At 39.6% G+C, this 16,027-nt stretch overlaps 1 protein-coding gene across 1 annotated transcript in view; it reads right to left on the bottom strand.

Annotated features, from left to right (window-relative positions):
- Nucleotides 1–319: 319 nt before the first annotated feature.
- The window catches only part of SPTLC1 (serine palmitoyltransferase long chain base subunit 1), a 74,499-nt gene continuing 58,791 nt past the window's right edge, over nucleotides 320–16,027 (bottom strand). The window contains exons 9-15 of the mRNA XM_082841989.1: nucleotides 14,734–14,841; nucleotides 12,488–12,583; nucleotides 12,033–12,129; nucleotides 10,876–10,930; nucleotides 6,641–6,758; nucleotides 3,349–3,422; nucleotides 320–1,719 (exon numbers count right to left, since the gene is read on the bottom strand). Of these exons, the coding sequence (XP_082698115.1) occupies nucleotides 1,626–1,719; nucleotides 3,349–3,422; nucleotides 6,641–6,758; nucleotides 10,876–10,930; nucleotides 12,033–12,129; nucleotides 12,488–12,583; nucleotides 14,734–14,841 (642 nt within the window). The 3' untranslated portion in view covers nucleotides 320–1,625. The remainder of the gene's footprint in view (nucleotides 1,720–3,348; nucleotides 3,423–6,640; nucleotides 6,759–10,875; nucleotides 10,931–12,032; nucleotides 12,130–12,487; nucleotides 12,584–14,733; nucleotides 14,842–16,027) is intronic.

Below are 16,027 nucleotides of genomic sequence, written 5' to 3' on the forward strand. Positions count from 1 at the left end.
AATGTAGCAATAAACTAGATTATTGCAATTTTGACTTATAGAGTATTATAAAAGTAGCTGAAAAGTTACAATCCTAATCTGTTTATAAAAATAATAGGTCTGGTATTTTTGTAGTCATAAGTGGCCAAGGGTTAAATCAATAGGAACCAAGGAAATTTCAGATACTGTACATTGAAGAAAGGCACTAAGAAATTAAATTAATATTTTCCAAAAACCCCCACGACACAAACACACACACACAGAGAATACTACCCTAGGCCTGCAGAATTTAAAATCAAGAGACTATTCTGTTGAATAGATTACATACGCAAAAGACTGATTATCAGGAATGTAGGTTTATTTCATTAAAAAACAAAACAAAACAAAACAGATTCATCCCCCAAAGAGTACTGTATCCTTTAAAGCAGCAGCAATCACAAGGCACATATGTACAAAATACCTCGGGCAAAATAGAAACTAAAAATTAAAAAAATATGTTATTTAAAAAGATGTTGAAGACCATTTGTTAATATGAACATATATTATAAAATGACATTTTTAATATAATTTTATTCCTTTCTCTTTAATAAGAGATGGAGTAATAGCGTAATATTTATGTAGTACCTTATGGCACATATCACAAACATTTATACCACCCAACTTGGTTTGCTAAAGAAAAAACAAATAGCTGAAACACAGCTTAAAAATTTTATTTTTAGTGCTTTCACATCTTTTTTAGATATCTGGAATTCATAAACTGAAAAGAAATAAAGGTCTCATTTTCTTTAGCTTAGAAAAAAAGCTTGTAGTTATACGTCCCTATACAAAAAACAACACATTCTAGATATGCTAAAATATCAAGGACATGATTTCTATTTTGGGATCATCACAATAATCCTCTTCTGAAAACAGATTAGAAGTCAACACATAACGAATGTACAGGTCAATTATACTAAAATAAAATAGCATTTGATTTAAATTATTGCTCACTTAGGAAGTATAATGACTATTCTCTGGTTAGGGATGCTAAGATTCACTGTTAGAAATGGTGCAACATCAGTATTTAGTGTATATAAAAATTCTAGGATTCAAATATATTATAATGAAAAATTTATAATGATCACACATAAAGTATTCTTTATATATTAGCCACCATTGAGGTTCACATGACGAAGACTGAAAAAGATGTGGTTGAATTAGATCTTCAATACATTTTGTATCATATATGCTGAAGTGCCTCTAAGCTTTAATGTTGCAGAAAATTTTCTATGAGATATTAAGGAGTGCTCACAATCTTTATCATTAGAAGGGAAAGAAGATACACTGAAGCTCCATTTTTAAACAATGACAACAAAAAAAAGAATATAAAATACTAGTATTAATAAAACGTTTAAATAGTACTAAACAGCACAATTTAAATATCAATTATATGCTGTCATTAGTTTTTCTCTTAAGAAAATCAGTTCTTGGGCTTTTGGATTTGTTTTCTTTTAAGTACCCAGCATCCTTTTCATGGTCATACACTGAGTCGATATCCACACCATCTAGTGACACCCTATGTGGTTCCCGCAGGCCCCCTCTGGCTCACTCTGCAGTGACTCAGGTCTGTCTGCATGTTGCGTGGTGAGAGGCCACCAGGCCCCAGACTAAAGCAGCACGGTCTGGGCCACCTTGCTGATTGTGGTCGCAGCTTTCTCTAGTTCCTCTTCTGTTTGTTCCACTGTGACCACAACCCTAATGCTGAGAAATAATAAGGGACACAAAAGACAGTCAAATGAGAGTCTATACCAAGGGTCAGCCTGCCACCTGTTTTTGTGAATAAAGCTCTTCTACTGGAACATGGCCTACTGTCCATAGCCACTTTCTCACTGCCCCGGCAGGATTGCGTAGTTGTGGCAGGGACCTTGTGTCCTGCAAGCTGAAAGTATTTTACTATCTGCTATTTAGAGGAGTTTGCCGTTCCCTGCCTGGACTAGTAGCGATCTAGTCAAGGCAACCTTGCAGTAGGGCTCTGCCCAGGGCTGGCAGGAAACTCTGTCCTTTAAATCTACCGCTGCAAGCAGTATCAGGCCCAAAGCAGGAAGTCAACGTTTCTCATATTAATGAGTGTGTGGTTGTTCATAAGTGTAATTCAATTAAGTCATATAGAGGTTCTACAATACTTTGATGCGAGGCAGAAATTTTCAAGTTTTCAGGAAACTGAAGACAAGAAATATCAGCCTGACAGGGCACTTCTACCCCTGTCCCTCTCACTCCCCTCTGCAAACATCTGCATCAGCCACTGGACACATACACACTGAGTTGGGCTGGGCCCAGAGTCCTGAGGGCACAAAATGACGGTGGCCCCTGTCCTCATGAAACACAGGATCACAACTTTGGATGGTGTAACTAGAACGGAGAGAGCAGGATCTTTAGGGTGCTTTCGAGCTGCTGCCAGAACAGTCTTCCAGAACCCAGCCCAGTGCTCCACGCCTGCACAGCACTGACTTTGTGTGCTCTCGTGGGTCTCTCCCAGACTCTTCCAGGCTCCCTCTCCATGGTGCCTCTCAAACCTGTGCTCTGGGCTCCCCAGGTGCACCTGTAGGTCTCTACGCCACTGCAGACCCTGCTGGAAGGCCTGATGCCCACCCCAGCTTGTTTGATATGCTTGATTTTGCAGGCTTGGCTTAAGCGTCTCCTGTTCTAGGAAGCCTCAGCCCGTCCCAGGCCAGAACTAACCATGCCCTCCTCCTCTGTGACCTCCCTGACCTGTGTCATGACCCTGAAACCCTCAAGCTCTGGGTGTCTACCTTCTTGGACTACACTGTTTAAGTGCTTAGGGGACAGAATCAGGTGTTGAATGAACGCCAATTTTAAATCATGAGTCAAGGTGCCTTCCCACTGAGGGCTGCTTGAACCTCTGTAGAGGTTTTCCCCACTGTCACTTTGCTTTCCCTTGGGTGTTTAATACATATTTGTCAGATGAAGTACCACATAGTGCTTGGGCCAGAGGTGGGATGAGCAGCAACCCCCAGACTGTGCCCCCCCACACACACCGTAAGGACTATCCTGGTGGCGGAAACAGCTGGCCCAGCACATGCTACCGCAGCACAGTGGTAGGTCGTCACCAATGCGAACCTGGGCTGTCCCAGTTCGTTCTTGGGATTGCAGATGTGTCATTAAGTTAATTACAGAGTCCTGAGGGCATTTTCAATTAAAATGGGAAAACATCTAGCTTAAGAACAGAAACAGGTGATGTTCTATCTTTTAACAATACACATTCTTCCTTATCTTGTGACAGTCTTTCAAAAAATTTCAAAACATAATACATTTCATACAGAGTTTAAAGTAGAAAACAATGACTCAGGTCATAATTTTAAGTCTACCAACCTTGGAGGAGGGAGATACTTCTCTTCTTTCTCCAGGTAGCGCGCCTGAGTTAACGCGATGCCTCTGTCCATGCACTGTATGAGGAAAAGGAATACATTTGCAACCTGGACTGCAGACACTGATCATTAAAACAGGAAGGTGCAGTGAAATGCTACTCTCAATAGTAGTTTTAATTCATTTTTCCAATTATAACTGCTAGAAGACAAAACAAAATACCACAGAATCATCTTGAGAGCACTGTTCTACAGAACTTCCTGCAATAATGGAGGTGTTCGCCCTGTGCTGTCCAGGACGGCAGTCAGGGGCCCACGTGGCTCTCGGGCACTTTGAGATATGGCTAGTGCAACTGTAACACTGAACTTTGAATCTGACTTAATTTAAACAGCCATAGGTAACTAGTGTTTACCACTTTAGGCAAAGCAGAGTTAGGACGGGGAAACAGGACCAACAAAGCCCCGGAGGCTAACCAAGAGCTGCACTTAGTAACGCCAGCAGAATCATTTCAGAGAGGAACTGCTCACACGTCAAATATCAACACCACCTCTGATTCCCATGTGCTACACTCGGACACAGTGCTACCAAGCACAGAAGAGTCTGGTGTCACATTTTGCACAGCTTTCCAATACATCAGCTACCTGCCAACATTTTTTAAAAAATTAAATAATCGCTATCAAAATAAAGCATAAAGTCAGACGAGGGTAATGGTTTATAAGGGTTTCTCCTTGGGGTGATGAAACGTTTTGAAATCAGTGATGGCTGCACAACCCTGTGAGGATACTAAAAACCACTCAACTGTATACTTTAAAGAGTGAATTTTATGGAACGTGAATTGTATTTTTAAACAAATGAACAAACAAACTGTCAGCTAGAGCAAGGGGTGTTGTAAAGGAAAGAACAATCACTGCCAGCGTGTGGCAGTGCAGGTATTTGCCTGAAGAGGGGCCATTCTGTAAGCTGTGAGGCAAGGTTTTCCTCTGCTAGGAAAAGATGGAAAACAATGGCAGGCAATGTCTTTTGCTGATTCTACATTCTGGAAGTCTACTTGGAAAAGTTAACTCCTTCTGCAAACATCTGGACTGGCTCTGTTTCTAGTCCTGTCTAGTTAAGAAACAGTATAAACCATAGCTCAGTTTGTAAAAACTGTTTTATCAGGAAGTCAACAAAAATTTGGCAGAACTGCTCAGTTCTGCAAAGCTTAAACAAGAACTACGGTGTCATGATCCTTTTTTCTCTTTCAAATATTGAAAAGAAAAAGCAAAGAGGAACAGGACAAAAGACTTATTAAGATGGAAGCTGCAATGATGCAAAGAAGCTCTAAGAGTTTTCCTCTTCCTTCCTACAAATGCAGTTTCCAGATAGTATTCTGTTCCCTTCCCCAGAGCCTGTTCTCTCCTCATTCAATTCTCAAGGTGATTTCCTGAAGACAGCCAATATCCAGCGGGAGCCCACAGATGTAATTTTGGGATCTGTGAATTGTCCAGACTCACTTTTTCTTTTTGTTATGAGGATAACCTATGTAAGAGAAGTATCGAGTCACTTGATTCACATGCCCTTTCTGAGTCTCCCTCTGGAACAGAGTCGCAGTAAGACCTTAGCTGTCGCTACCTAGTGAGAAAAGAACCGAGGTGGATCTGACTGGAACTGACACCCTGGCACCTAGAGAAGGCCCACGTCCTGTGACACAAAGTCACCCTGAGGGGGGTTGGAGGGGAGGCTCTGGGATAATAACGGCGTCACCACAGACTCCAACATAGGACATGCAGCTTCACAAGGCTGCTCTGGCGGCAGTCAGCGTCAGTCACACCACCCGGCAACTCAGTTAGAAAACAAACTCAGCTGTCACATGAAGGTAATGTCATAATTTGACTCTTACTAGGCTTGTCTGTTCTGCTTATATTTGTTATAAATTTGTTTTGGTATTACATTTGTATAGGAGCTCTAATTAAAAGGATGTTGTACTTCCTTTTATAGCTTATACATTTAAGTAATATGACAATAAAAACACCGAGGCAGTAAAAAAGGTCTGTGGGATGCTTTTCCCCTTTAAAGAGTTTTTTTTCATGTTTGCAGAGCTGCACCTGAGGAGACATCCGTGACATTTCCTCACCCAGCGAGGCGAGAGCCACTCCAGCCTGTTCATTCATAATCTGACACGTTTCCTTAATTAGGAATCTCATATTCTGGGTTTGGTTTTATTTTGTTTTTTTAGGACAACTGACTCTGGAAGGCCACAAGTTGCAAGAAGCTCTCCACGAATCAATGCTCCACAAATTGCAAGAAGCTCTCCACGAATCAATGCCTGCAGGTACTGTGGTTCACACATCGTAGGGTACAGGTCAGCTGAAGCCAGAGGCTGGCTTAGCACCACAGTCTCCATACTGAGCAGCCACGTGACTGCCTGCTGTGCCACAGTCGGGCAGGGGCACATGGCAGACTTGACCGTCACTACTACCCTGATGCCTGGCAGCACGGACTCAGGGAAGGAGCCTCTGAAAGGAACCGTCAGGACAAGCAGGACAAGGAAATTCTCAAATACATACTCCACGTATTTCAGATTCAAGTACAAGGCAGCACCCCTCTCGGTGCTCAGTGCTGCAGGGCCACTTGACCATTCTTTAGAAGGAGGAAAGTGAGAGAGAGGACTTGGGTGAAAGCAGCTCTACTGAACAGTAAAAGGCCAAGGGATCTTCCCTAGTGATGCGTTTCTTAGTTAATATCTAAGGTACACTTAGTAGTAAGACTTTCAGAAGTCAGACATTTAAATCAAGCTCCCAAGTTAGGCATGGTAAAGGAGTGGCTCTTCTTCCTTCCTTTTTGGTTACAAGATTATTTCGACCTGTTTCTGAGCTATGCTGGGTGTTCAGCCCCAGTCAGCTGTCCGGTGTTGTGCGCCATCACCATACACAATGCCATCCCCACCTACATGTGCAAAAGCCTGGCTTTGTAAATAGTAAGCAACTGGGTTTTCTGGAAGACTAATTATTCAGAGTGGAAGCAAAGTGTATTTTAATACAATGTGGCAAAGAACACAACTTCAATGTGAACTGAAAATTGACCCAATGGAATAACCTGCAGCCTGTCAGCAGAGACTGCTACAGACTCCACTGGGCAGGGACAGATGTCGGGAAGGCTGGGCATCGGAACAATTCCATGTCACCAGAGGGGTAACCACAATTTCTGTTGTACCCAATCTCTTAGGGCAAAGAGAGCATTCTTAAAAATGACCTTAAAAATTGCTTGGGTTCAGGGTAGAAGAGTACGAAGAGATTCACCCGAATAACTGGATACTCACTTGAGTTACTATTTCCTGAAGTAGTTTAACATCTCTTTCTCGACACCCAGTGCTCTCTTCCAGCTGGAGGTGAAATGCTGGAGAAATGGACTCACCCACCACTTTTAATCCAGAAATGCTGAGGAAGGGTAACACACACACAAGCATAAATCCTCTTCTGAGCTCAGATTTCTCACATATAAATAATTTTACAAAGTCTGCATTAATGAAGGTGACAGAAACTTGGGACTTCCATGGGAAACATCATGTGGTGGGATTCCAGATCTGACAAAGGGAGGTAAAAATGCACGCTTTGGGCAGTGCTTCCTAGTCTAGGACACCCTGCAGCATGGCTGGGAAGAGGATTCCCGGTCCCGCGGGACCCTCCGGCTCACATTTCACAGAGAACACGTGCGTCCTCCCCAGCCTCCCACCAGACGGTCTACGCGCCTCACCCACCTTGGCTGGGGCCAACCCCTCCTCGAGGGGCCCCTTGCAGGCCCACTCAGCCCTGGGCCTCTGCCCTGTCGCTTCCTCTCACCTGCTCTCTCCTGTTCTTGCACGGTTAGCGCCAGACACGTCCGGTCCCAGGTCCAGGGGGGGCCTCCCTCATCACCCACTTTAGGGAAGTGTCTGCACCATCATTTTCTATTACCTCTGTTTCCTCCATGGATAACATATTATAATTGATAATGTTGCTTCCTTATTTTCTAAATCTTTAGTTTGTATCTTGTCTTTTATAAACAACAGGGATAATTTCTGACACTAAAATTTTATACTTTGATCACCAACAGTATATTTAGGTTGTAATGCTGTCTTCTTGTGTACATGTTTAATTTTAAATTTTTCTTGAATTACAATTATTTTCTTCTCTCTTAGGATTAACAGCACAGAAATCTGCTGTTTCTCAGGAAGGAAGGGAGGTTTCTTTAGGGGTGAAAGCCTGTATTTTCAAATGATTATTGCAGTGTTATGAGAACAGTAGGCCATATAATTTAGCCACGTATGGTTTGATTTCTGACCTATCTCCTAGGACAAAAAGAGTGATACATGTCTATTTGAAATTGGGCTAAACATTTTAAATGGCTTTCATTTAGTCTGCTTTACCTGGAAAGATTTGCTTTTCCCTTAGAATGAAATGAGCACAAAAAGCACTTGCTGGCATATTCGATTCTTCAAACATGTTTAGGACTCAACAAGCTTTTACTGAATGACTACCTGTGCCGAGTATCACATGAAGTGAGGAAGCTAAGCTCACCTGCCTTTCAAACCACCCTTGAACATCATTAATTTGTGTCTACTTTCTTTAAATGTAATGCATCACACTAGGATCTCTCAGTAAATCAGGCTGCAGATTTGAATCATGGAATCTTAGACTCTAGGACTTCTGGAATATGGGGAAACCTTATAGATCAGTTGTTTTACTACTGTAGAAACTAAGAAATATGCTTTCAAAACCCATTTCTTAGGTGAATTTTGAATGTGTTAAACTTGTACACAAAGAAGTATTAATTGTTTTAGGTCATGTACTCTCAAGGAGAACTTAAAAAATTACTTTTCAAATTGCATTTCATATGAATTAAATGGCCTGGATTTTCCTTGATACAAACAAGGCACCTATAAGCCCAATCGAGCTTATTATTTGATCAAATGGGCTCATCTCACATGTTAGGTGGAGCAAGTTGGTGTGAGAAGGAATGAAACAAAATGCCCTCTTTCTGGCTGCCTGGATGCTGCATTAAAGTTTAACTAAAACCAAATGGACAGAGAATTATAACTTGAGTTCAGAGAGTTAGAAGTTGTGTTTCAGAGCCTGTTATACTTAAAAAAAGCATTTCTGGAGAGCACATTATTTACCATATTATTTTACCCATTTTACCAAATGGAAATACTAAACACTGGTCTAGGTCCTAGGGATAGAACAATCAACAGTTCAGACGTGGTCTCCATCATGTGCTTAGTGTGGGGAAAGCGCTGGACATGAATAATTATCTGTTAGAATTTAGGAGCTCTTCAAGATTCCAGCAAGGACCCAAAGCAGCATAGGCCGCTGACTTCCTCTCCCAAATGCAACCTCAGAGATGAGAGAAGCAAATCACTGATTAGAGGAGACTAAAAAAAATTACTTAGAACTGAACACTGAAAATACTTACTGCCTTTGAAATGTTTATCCTTAAGATATTTATTGGAAAATAATAACACCAATAACCTAAATGTAAAAAGCTAAAAAAGAGTAAAAAAACACAATTCAATGAAACAAGAAAGTAGAGAAATAAGGAAAAAAAAATCAATCAGAGAAAACAAAATATGAGTAAAAAACAAAATCAAACTTAAAAAACGTGCTGGGCAAAATCCTGGACAGATTATCATAAGAATGAAAACGACAGAAACAGAAAATAAAAAGGGGAAATAACAGACACAAGAGAGAGAATCACAGACTATGCCCAGCCCAAAGGCCCCAAGTCTAGAGAGTCTTACAGAGGAGTCCTGCTCAACTCTGAAGAAACAAATAATCAAGCCTGGTCTTATACAATGGCTCCATAACGCAGGGAAGTGGAAAAACTGCTCAATACTTTATTGAGGCTACCACACATTGATTCCTAGGTTATGTAAGGTTGTTGTAACAAAAGATTACAGGCCCATTTAAATTATAAATATGGATATAAAAATTCAAAATTCTAACAGGGCAGAAAAATATACTGTAATCAAGGAGGGATTTACTCAGGAATGCAAGGATGTTTTAACATCAGAAAATACAGTCATCCCTCAGTAGTCACAGGAACATTCTGGGTAAAGTGCCGTAGAGGTGGGTTTCAGTAGTTTCAAGTGTACATGAGAGGTGAGGATGTGGAGAGGGCATAAACAACTCTGGAAAAAGACTGGCTATAAAGAGAAGCAGAGCAATGGGCTAGTTGCTAGAGGGGAGTATGGGGCCACAGGAAAGAAGAATTTAAGACAAGATAGGGCAGGGTGTACTTGAATGCTAATCAAATGACTCAGGAAAGGGGAGAGACTGAAGAGAAAGGAGAGGAGACAACCAAAGGCACTTGGTCCTTAAGAAAGAAGAGCTGTGATAGATGGAGGAACGTTTCTTTGGCTATAACACGAGGGAAGACTGGTTCGGATACCCGCAGGTTTGCAGGTCTGTGAGGGAAAATGAGGGAGTTCCCAAGCGACAGCATGAGGCAAGGCTGTCAGCTAAAACTGGGTGGAGTGAGACAGAGGGTTAGGGATTTTGGAGAGAAGAAAAAGTGTGAAAGAACTGGGAAAAGTAGAGGATTGGATTTAAAAAATAAACAAATTAACACTCATAGAATAAAGGGCATCTGAGGTAGGTGTTCATGAATTGACAGTGACTCCAATGTGCTAGGCTGAACTGGTTTATTAATATTTCATAAGCCAATGTAACTGGAAACAATAATATCTCTCTACCATAAATCATACAAGGACTTTTGTTAGGATCAGAAAGTCAGACCCAACTTCAATTATTTCTCCCCCTACTTTATCGGGAACATCTGTGACCCGCTTATTTATTAACTGTCCTTTTTAGAAAAGTTTCTAGTTTCCGTATCTGGCAATAGGGATAGGACTTCCATGACTGAGAAGGCAGGTTTCAACTTGGAAAGGCAAAAAGAAACCACAGGCAAGGTGAGATCATTTTCTGTAAGATAAGAAATCTGCCTGAAGATGTCACTAGCCTCAATTTTTTTCTCAATTCTAGAGGAATCTTAAAGAACTACTCTTGTGTTGTTAAAACAAAAGTAAACAGAACACTCATAAGGTTCACTTCTATTTCACTTGTTTCTTTTTCTTGAAGTAACTTAAAATAAATCAGTAATTTTCTAAAAAGCAGCATGGACAGTATGAACCCACTGTCATCCTTTTATCCTTACAAGATGTGTGGAGATTCGCCAGTGTTCATGCTGGTTATTTCTGGTGGCAGCATGTTGTGTTATTTTTTTTCATCTTTGTTACCTTCTGTACTGCTGTAGTATTTTACCAACGAGCTTGTATCATTTTTAGAAAAACAAAGTTATGATATTTTAAAACAATGACAAAATGAATGCTCTGGTTTCACACACAGAGACAAATTTGAATGAACTGTGTTTTTGGTTTCTTAGCTGCAATTTAGACAAACTGACTCAAGCCTATTAAATGCACTGAAAACCAAAGAGGTGACATTCAAAATTTTTCACAAGTTGTTTAAATGTTGTGCAGATAAACTTTTGAGTTGGTTGAAAATATGTAAAACTCACCCTTGTAAAGCTTTATGAATTCGTTTGCACTTTTCCTTCAACACTGCAAAAATATCTGAAGGAAACAAATACAATAGTACATTTGGAAGACTGCATATACTAATCTAAAAACGTTTTTAAAGATCCAGTTCATCAATTTAAAATGCAGCAAATCCTTCTGCCCACTAATAACACACAAATAGACTGCCAGTAACTCCTCTGAAGGTCCCCAACTTTCATCTGTGGCATATACTAGCTGGCACCTGCTCACCCAACTTTCAGCAAAATCTGGGATGAGGTTTTCCACAACAAAACAATGGCTCTTGTTCTTATTAAGATACTATAAATTATCTGGCCAAGAACAAAAGGGTACAAATATATTAAATATTTCTGGACCCTAAACAATTTGGGAAAAAATAGACATTGCAGTAATGTTTATGATCTCTTCTTGATATTTTCACTTTCTTTTAAGGAAAATCCACAAACTGAAATATCTGAGGAGACAGGAGTGGCAGGGTATCTGACAAGCAAGCATATGAATGTGCACACAGAAACACTCACTTTTACTGATTCTCTGAATTAAAACCAATGCTGAATCTTTAGAAATTTATAAAATTTAAAATTACAAATACCAGGCCTGCTTTTCCATTTTCCTTTTAGCCTTTGGTGAGGAGGCGCTATCACAGCCCCAAACCACATTTTAAATTGAGTCGACTGCCCATTAAGCAAGCTTTAGTAGTTGGTAAACCTGTATGGCCTCAGCACCAACTCATGAATCAAAGGCTGATGAGGAAAACTAGACAACAGTTATAAAATTATAAGTACCAAGAATTAGCATACTTCAGCTAATTTCTCAAAAAACCCCGATAAACTAAAGGATGACTGGCCCAGAGCTAGTCCCTCCTTTTCCTGGCATCTCTGCCCACCAAGGGAGCGAGTTTTGCTTTGGCTCTGCCTTCACCTCCAGAAACACGAGAGAAGCTCTAACCCGAAACCCTGAGGCAGGGACAAAACTTCTTCACCATCATTTTTCCCATAAATTGCCAGATAACGTAATTCAGAGCCAGAGCTTTGTCTGGGAAATCATTTCCTCCAGCTAATTTCTCCAAAAAGGCAAACCAGCAGCATGGCTAACATGACTTGAAATATCTTTGACTTCCTGTGTTTAAAGGTTATACCTGGATTTTCTTCCATGATGTTGAGGGCCTCAATTGCAGCAGCAGCTAAGAGGGGAGGTAATGAAGCTGAAAAGCAGTATCCCTGGCCGGAAAGTCGCTGAGAAGAAACACACAAATTATAAAACAGAAACACTTTTTTTTGTCTTTGTTTTCCTTTGGCTAAAAAAACTAAAGGCACCAAATCTCTGCACTCCCTATCAAATAGCACGTACAAATGGTGAGGTGGTAAGACCCAGGCATGTACAGAAGTTATGTAACAAAACCAAAACTTTTTTAGAAAGGGAGATAATTTCTAAATGTAAATATTTTGAATGATTCTTTAACAAATCTACTTCTAAATAAAAATTGTGTGACAAACTAAGTTAGAATGAAATTTTGTAATAGCAGTTACATTTTTAGTTGACCAATGGAGCAAAAGGTTTCAGTTTTTACTTCTGTTTTTAAAAAGAACCCACCTGATGGTCAATTACAAAAGACCTGCCACAGCAGAAACCCCCAATAGAAGCAAGTGAATTCTCCATGTTGGCACTGATAAGATCAATATCATCAATCTGTCAGAAAAGAGGGACAGCGGGAGTTATTTCTCAATTTAAAGAAAAGTTGGGGGGAAAGGCCAATGTCAATCCTAGAGACAAAATTTCAGCACTAATCATGTCAACATCTGGATTCAAATTACCTCCTTGAAAATAAAGGGTAAGTCATACAAAATCAATCGTTAAAAGGACCAATGTTTCATAGCCCACCTCTGAAGATGTCTCACTTTATACTTTTTTGCCATTCCATCATTCATTGACAATTTATTCACCATGGAAGAGCTAGATAAAAGATGAAATCTAAAGTTGTTTGATACTAAACATATTCAGAGGTACAAGATAAGATCATTTCCTTGCTAAAACAGTGGTCTCAGCTGTCCTTCTCCATAGAAGGTACTTGAGAGAAATAAAAAGAAATCTATCAGGGTTTTGAACACTTTGGAGCAAGTACTACATTCCATTTACCTTTTCTACCTTTTCAAAAATGAAATCAATTTATCCAAACATGATGGCAATGGGCCATCATGGGCTCTGACCAAAATGGACCAACTGGGCAGTGGATGAACCTAATGTGCCCAGTGGGCTCCTGAGTACCCACTACATTCTCAACAGCTCAGCACTCCTTTGGTCCTCACCTTCTGCTCCAGCCCCCAGCACCAAGTTCCATCCTGCATACAGCAGCCATTCTGTAATTACTCACTGATGGCCATAATAATGACTGGTCAGATCACATCTGGTGTTTTCCCAAGTGTTCCACAGATCCAACAAGGAAACCTCTGCACTATTCTTTTTTTTAACCTTTCATTATGAAAAATTTCAAACATATACAAAAGTATAAAGAATCCCCATCACCAGATTCAATAATTATCAACTTATGGACAATCCTGTTCCACGTATAAGCCCCCTACTGCCCTCTTCATTTCTTTGGAGCAAATCTCAGACTTTTTATGTTTTCATCTATAAATATTTCAGTGTGCATTTCTAAAAGATATGCACTCTTTCAAAAACATTACCACACTTAAAAAATGAAAAATTTCTTAATATCAAATACTGAGTGTTCAAGCGTCTGTCTCACAAAGCTTGTTTTTCACAGTATTTGTTTGAATTAGGGTCCAAATAAGGTTCATACATTCTGCACTCTTACTCAAGCCATTATAAATACTACCTCTGAGACAACTGCTGGAAGCAGTGAGAAAACTAGAACAGTGAAATTAGATAGTGCTTTTTCCTTCTTTAAAATGTTCATGCCTTAAAAATTGCTCTGGTGTAAATTTTACTTGAATTACATTTCCATTTATCTTAAATTCTTCAGTGCATTTCATTGCCAAATGTCAGTTTGTCTTTGAAGAGTATGCTTCAGTCAACTTGGTGTGATATTCATTCTGCTCTACGTTTTTCTCTAGGTCTGTATGGGTAGAGGGATGCAAATAATCTAAGGTGAGTTTATGTTTTATAGTTCAACATTTTAACACAAGTTGCAAAACTTTTATGCACAAGATTTGGAGAAAAGCTTCCTTCACATCAACCACACAGAGGTGGGTAAGGACAGGTTCTGCAGATGGGCCCACACTGTTCCTCTCCGAGGCTCTAGGAGCAAAACCCACTAAGAGTGGGGCTAGTTGAGGCTCATTTCCTTTCAGCAAAAGAAACAATGAAAAACTCACTCCAGTTGTCTGGGACCTTGAACGGCTTTGTGAATCCATGCTGGTGGTATTTCTATTTTTTATATATATATATATATATATATATATATATATATATATCACCCCCATACACACAAATAAAAATACAGAATTTTAAATATTAGAAAGAACATCTTTTCACTGCTTTGATACTTTCTAAAGGACAACTTAGAGAATTCTTACTGATTTTAAAGAAAAAATGGAAGGCAAATTTAACTGTTTCTAGAGAAGAAACACTGAAAGCTGGGATCAAATGTTACCATGTAAACAGAACACAAATTCTATGATTAGCCACTGAGTTCCAAGGGAAGATAGGGACCCTGGTCTGGCTGACCCAATCCTCTGTGGGCTCAGTGAAGTGACAGACACCAAAGCTGCACCCTGCACATTGATGAGGAACACTGTCTTGTGCCCATGAAACCTGCCCAGCAGGATGGAACTGCATGGTTACTGTAAGAGGGAATGTTCCAAAAAAGGAGAGCTTACATCGATTCCAAAATGTTCAGTGACTCCTCGGCCATGCTCCCCCAGGACTCCAAACGAAAGGCTTTCCTCCAGAAAGATCCTTGCTTTATATTTGTATTTTAACTTAACCTAAGTGGTAAATAAACACAACTTTAAAATACTGAAAATTCATAAAATTCATATTTGTGAATCTGCCTACATGCTAAAATTTATTTGTAACCTCCAAATCGATACTTAGGGCATATTTGCAGGGTGGTGAAAAACTTTGAGTCACCTGAAATGCACCTTCCCAGCTGAGTTAACAGGCTACTGCTTCAGCTTATATTGCAAACAAGTGTCCTTTTCACATTCTGTTTACTGCCACAGTTTTCGCATTTTGCGCTTTTCTTTGTGATTTTGTTGTTTAAAATGGCCCCCAAGCACAGTGCTGAAGTTTGGCCTAGAGTCCCTAAGTGCAAGAAGGCTGTGATGTGCCTTATGGAAAAAATGTGTGTGTTACATAAGCTTCATTCAGGCCTGCGTTATAATACTGCTGGCTGTGAGTTCAATATGAATAAATCAACGATACATATTAAATAAGGTGTCTTTAAACAGAAACACATATAAAACAACGTTATGTATTGAGTGACTGATGAAAATGTTGTGACTAGAGGTTTGCAGAAAACTAACTCTGTATTTGCCCTAGGAGCAAAAGTTCAGTATTTGCAGCAGTTTTACAGAACATAAATACACACACACACACACACACACACACACACACACACACACACACACACACTTTATAGAACATAACTACCATGAATAATGAAAAATAACTGTATTTTAGATGCTCTAAAATGGTTCAATTTAACTCAGTAATACAGACAGCACAATGACAATTTTTAAAGAAGGAACTGTTAAGACATTATGAGTACAGACATGTAATCTATCTGTTAAATACTGGTCTGATTATACATAAAAACTCCTAGAGAAATGTTGTAAATATTCTTCCCTCAGAGGCACTGTTCCAATTTAGATTCATTTTTTTAATCCAGAAAAAGTTTTCATTAATATGTTTTTTAATCTTATTTTTCCCCCTTTGCTTTCCGGCTTATAAGAAAGTCCTTTCCCATCTAAGGTTTAGATGCATATTTATCTATATGTTCTTCTAATTATTTCATAAATTTTTTGGTTTATACATTGGGAGGCTGAACATATGTACAGATTTTTTCCCCCTAGTGTTTAACTGATTTACCCCTTTATGATATGTATGTGATAAGTTTCACAGCTGAATTAAAATACAGTGATTATCAACCACTAAATTTTTATATATATA

The sequence above is a fragment of the Leucopleurus acutus genome (genome assembly GCF_964270905.1).
Source record: "Leucopleurus acutus genome assembly, chromosome: 7".
Classification (NCBI taxonomy): Eukaryota; Metazoa; Chordata; class Mammalia; order Artiodactyla; family Delphinidae; genus Leucopleurus; species Leucopleurus acutus.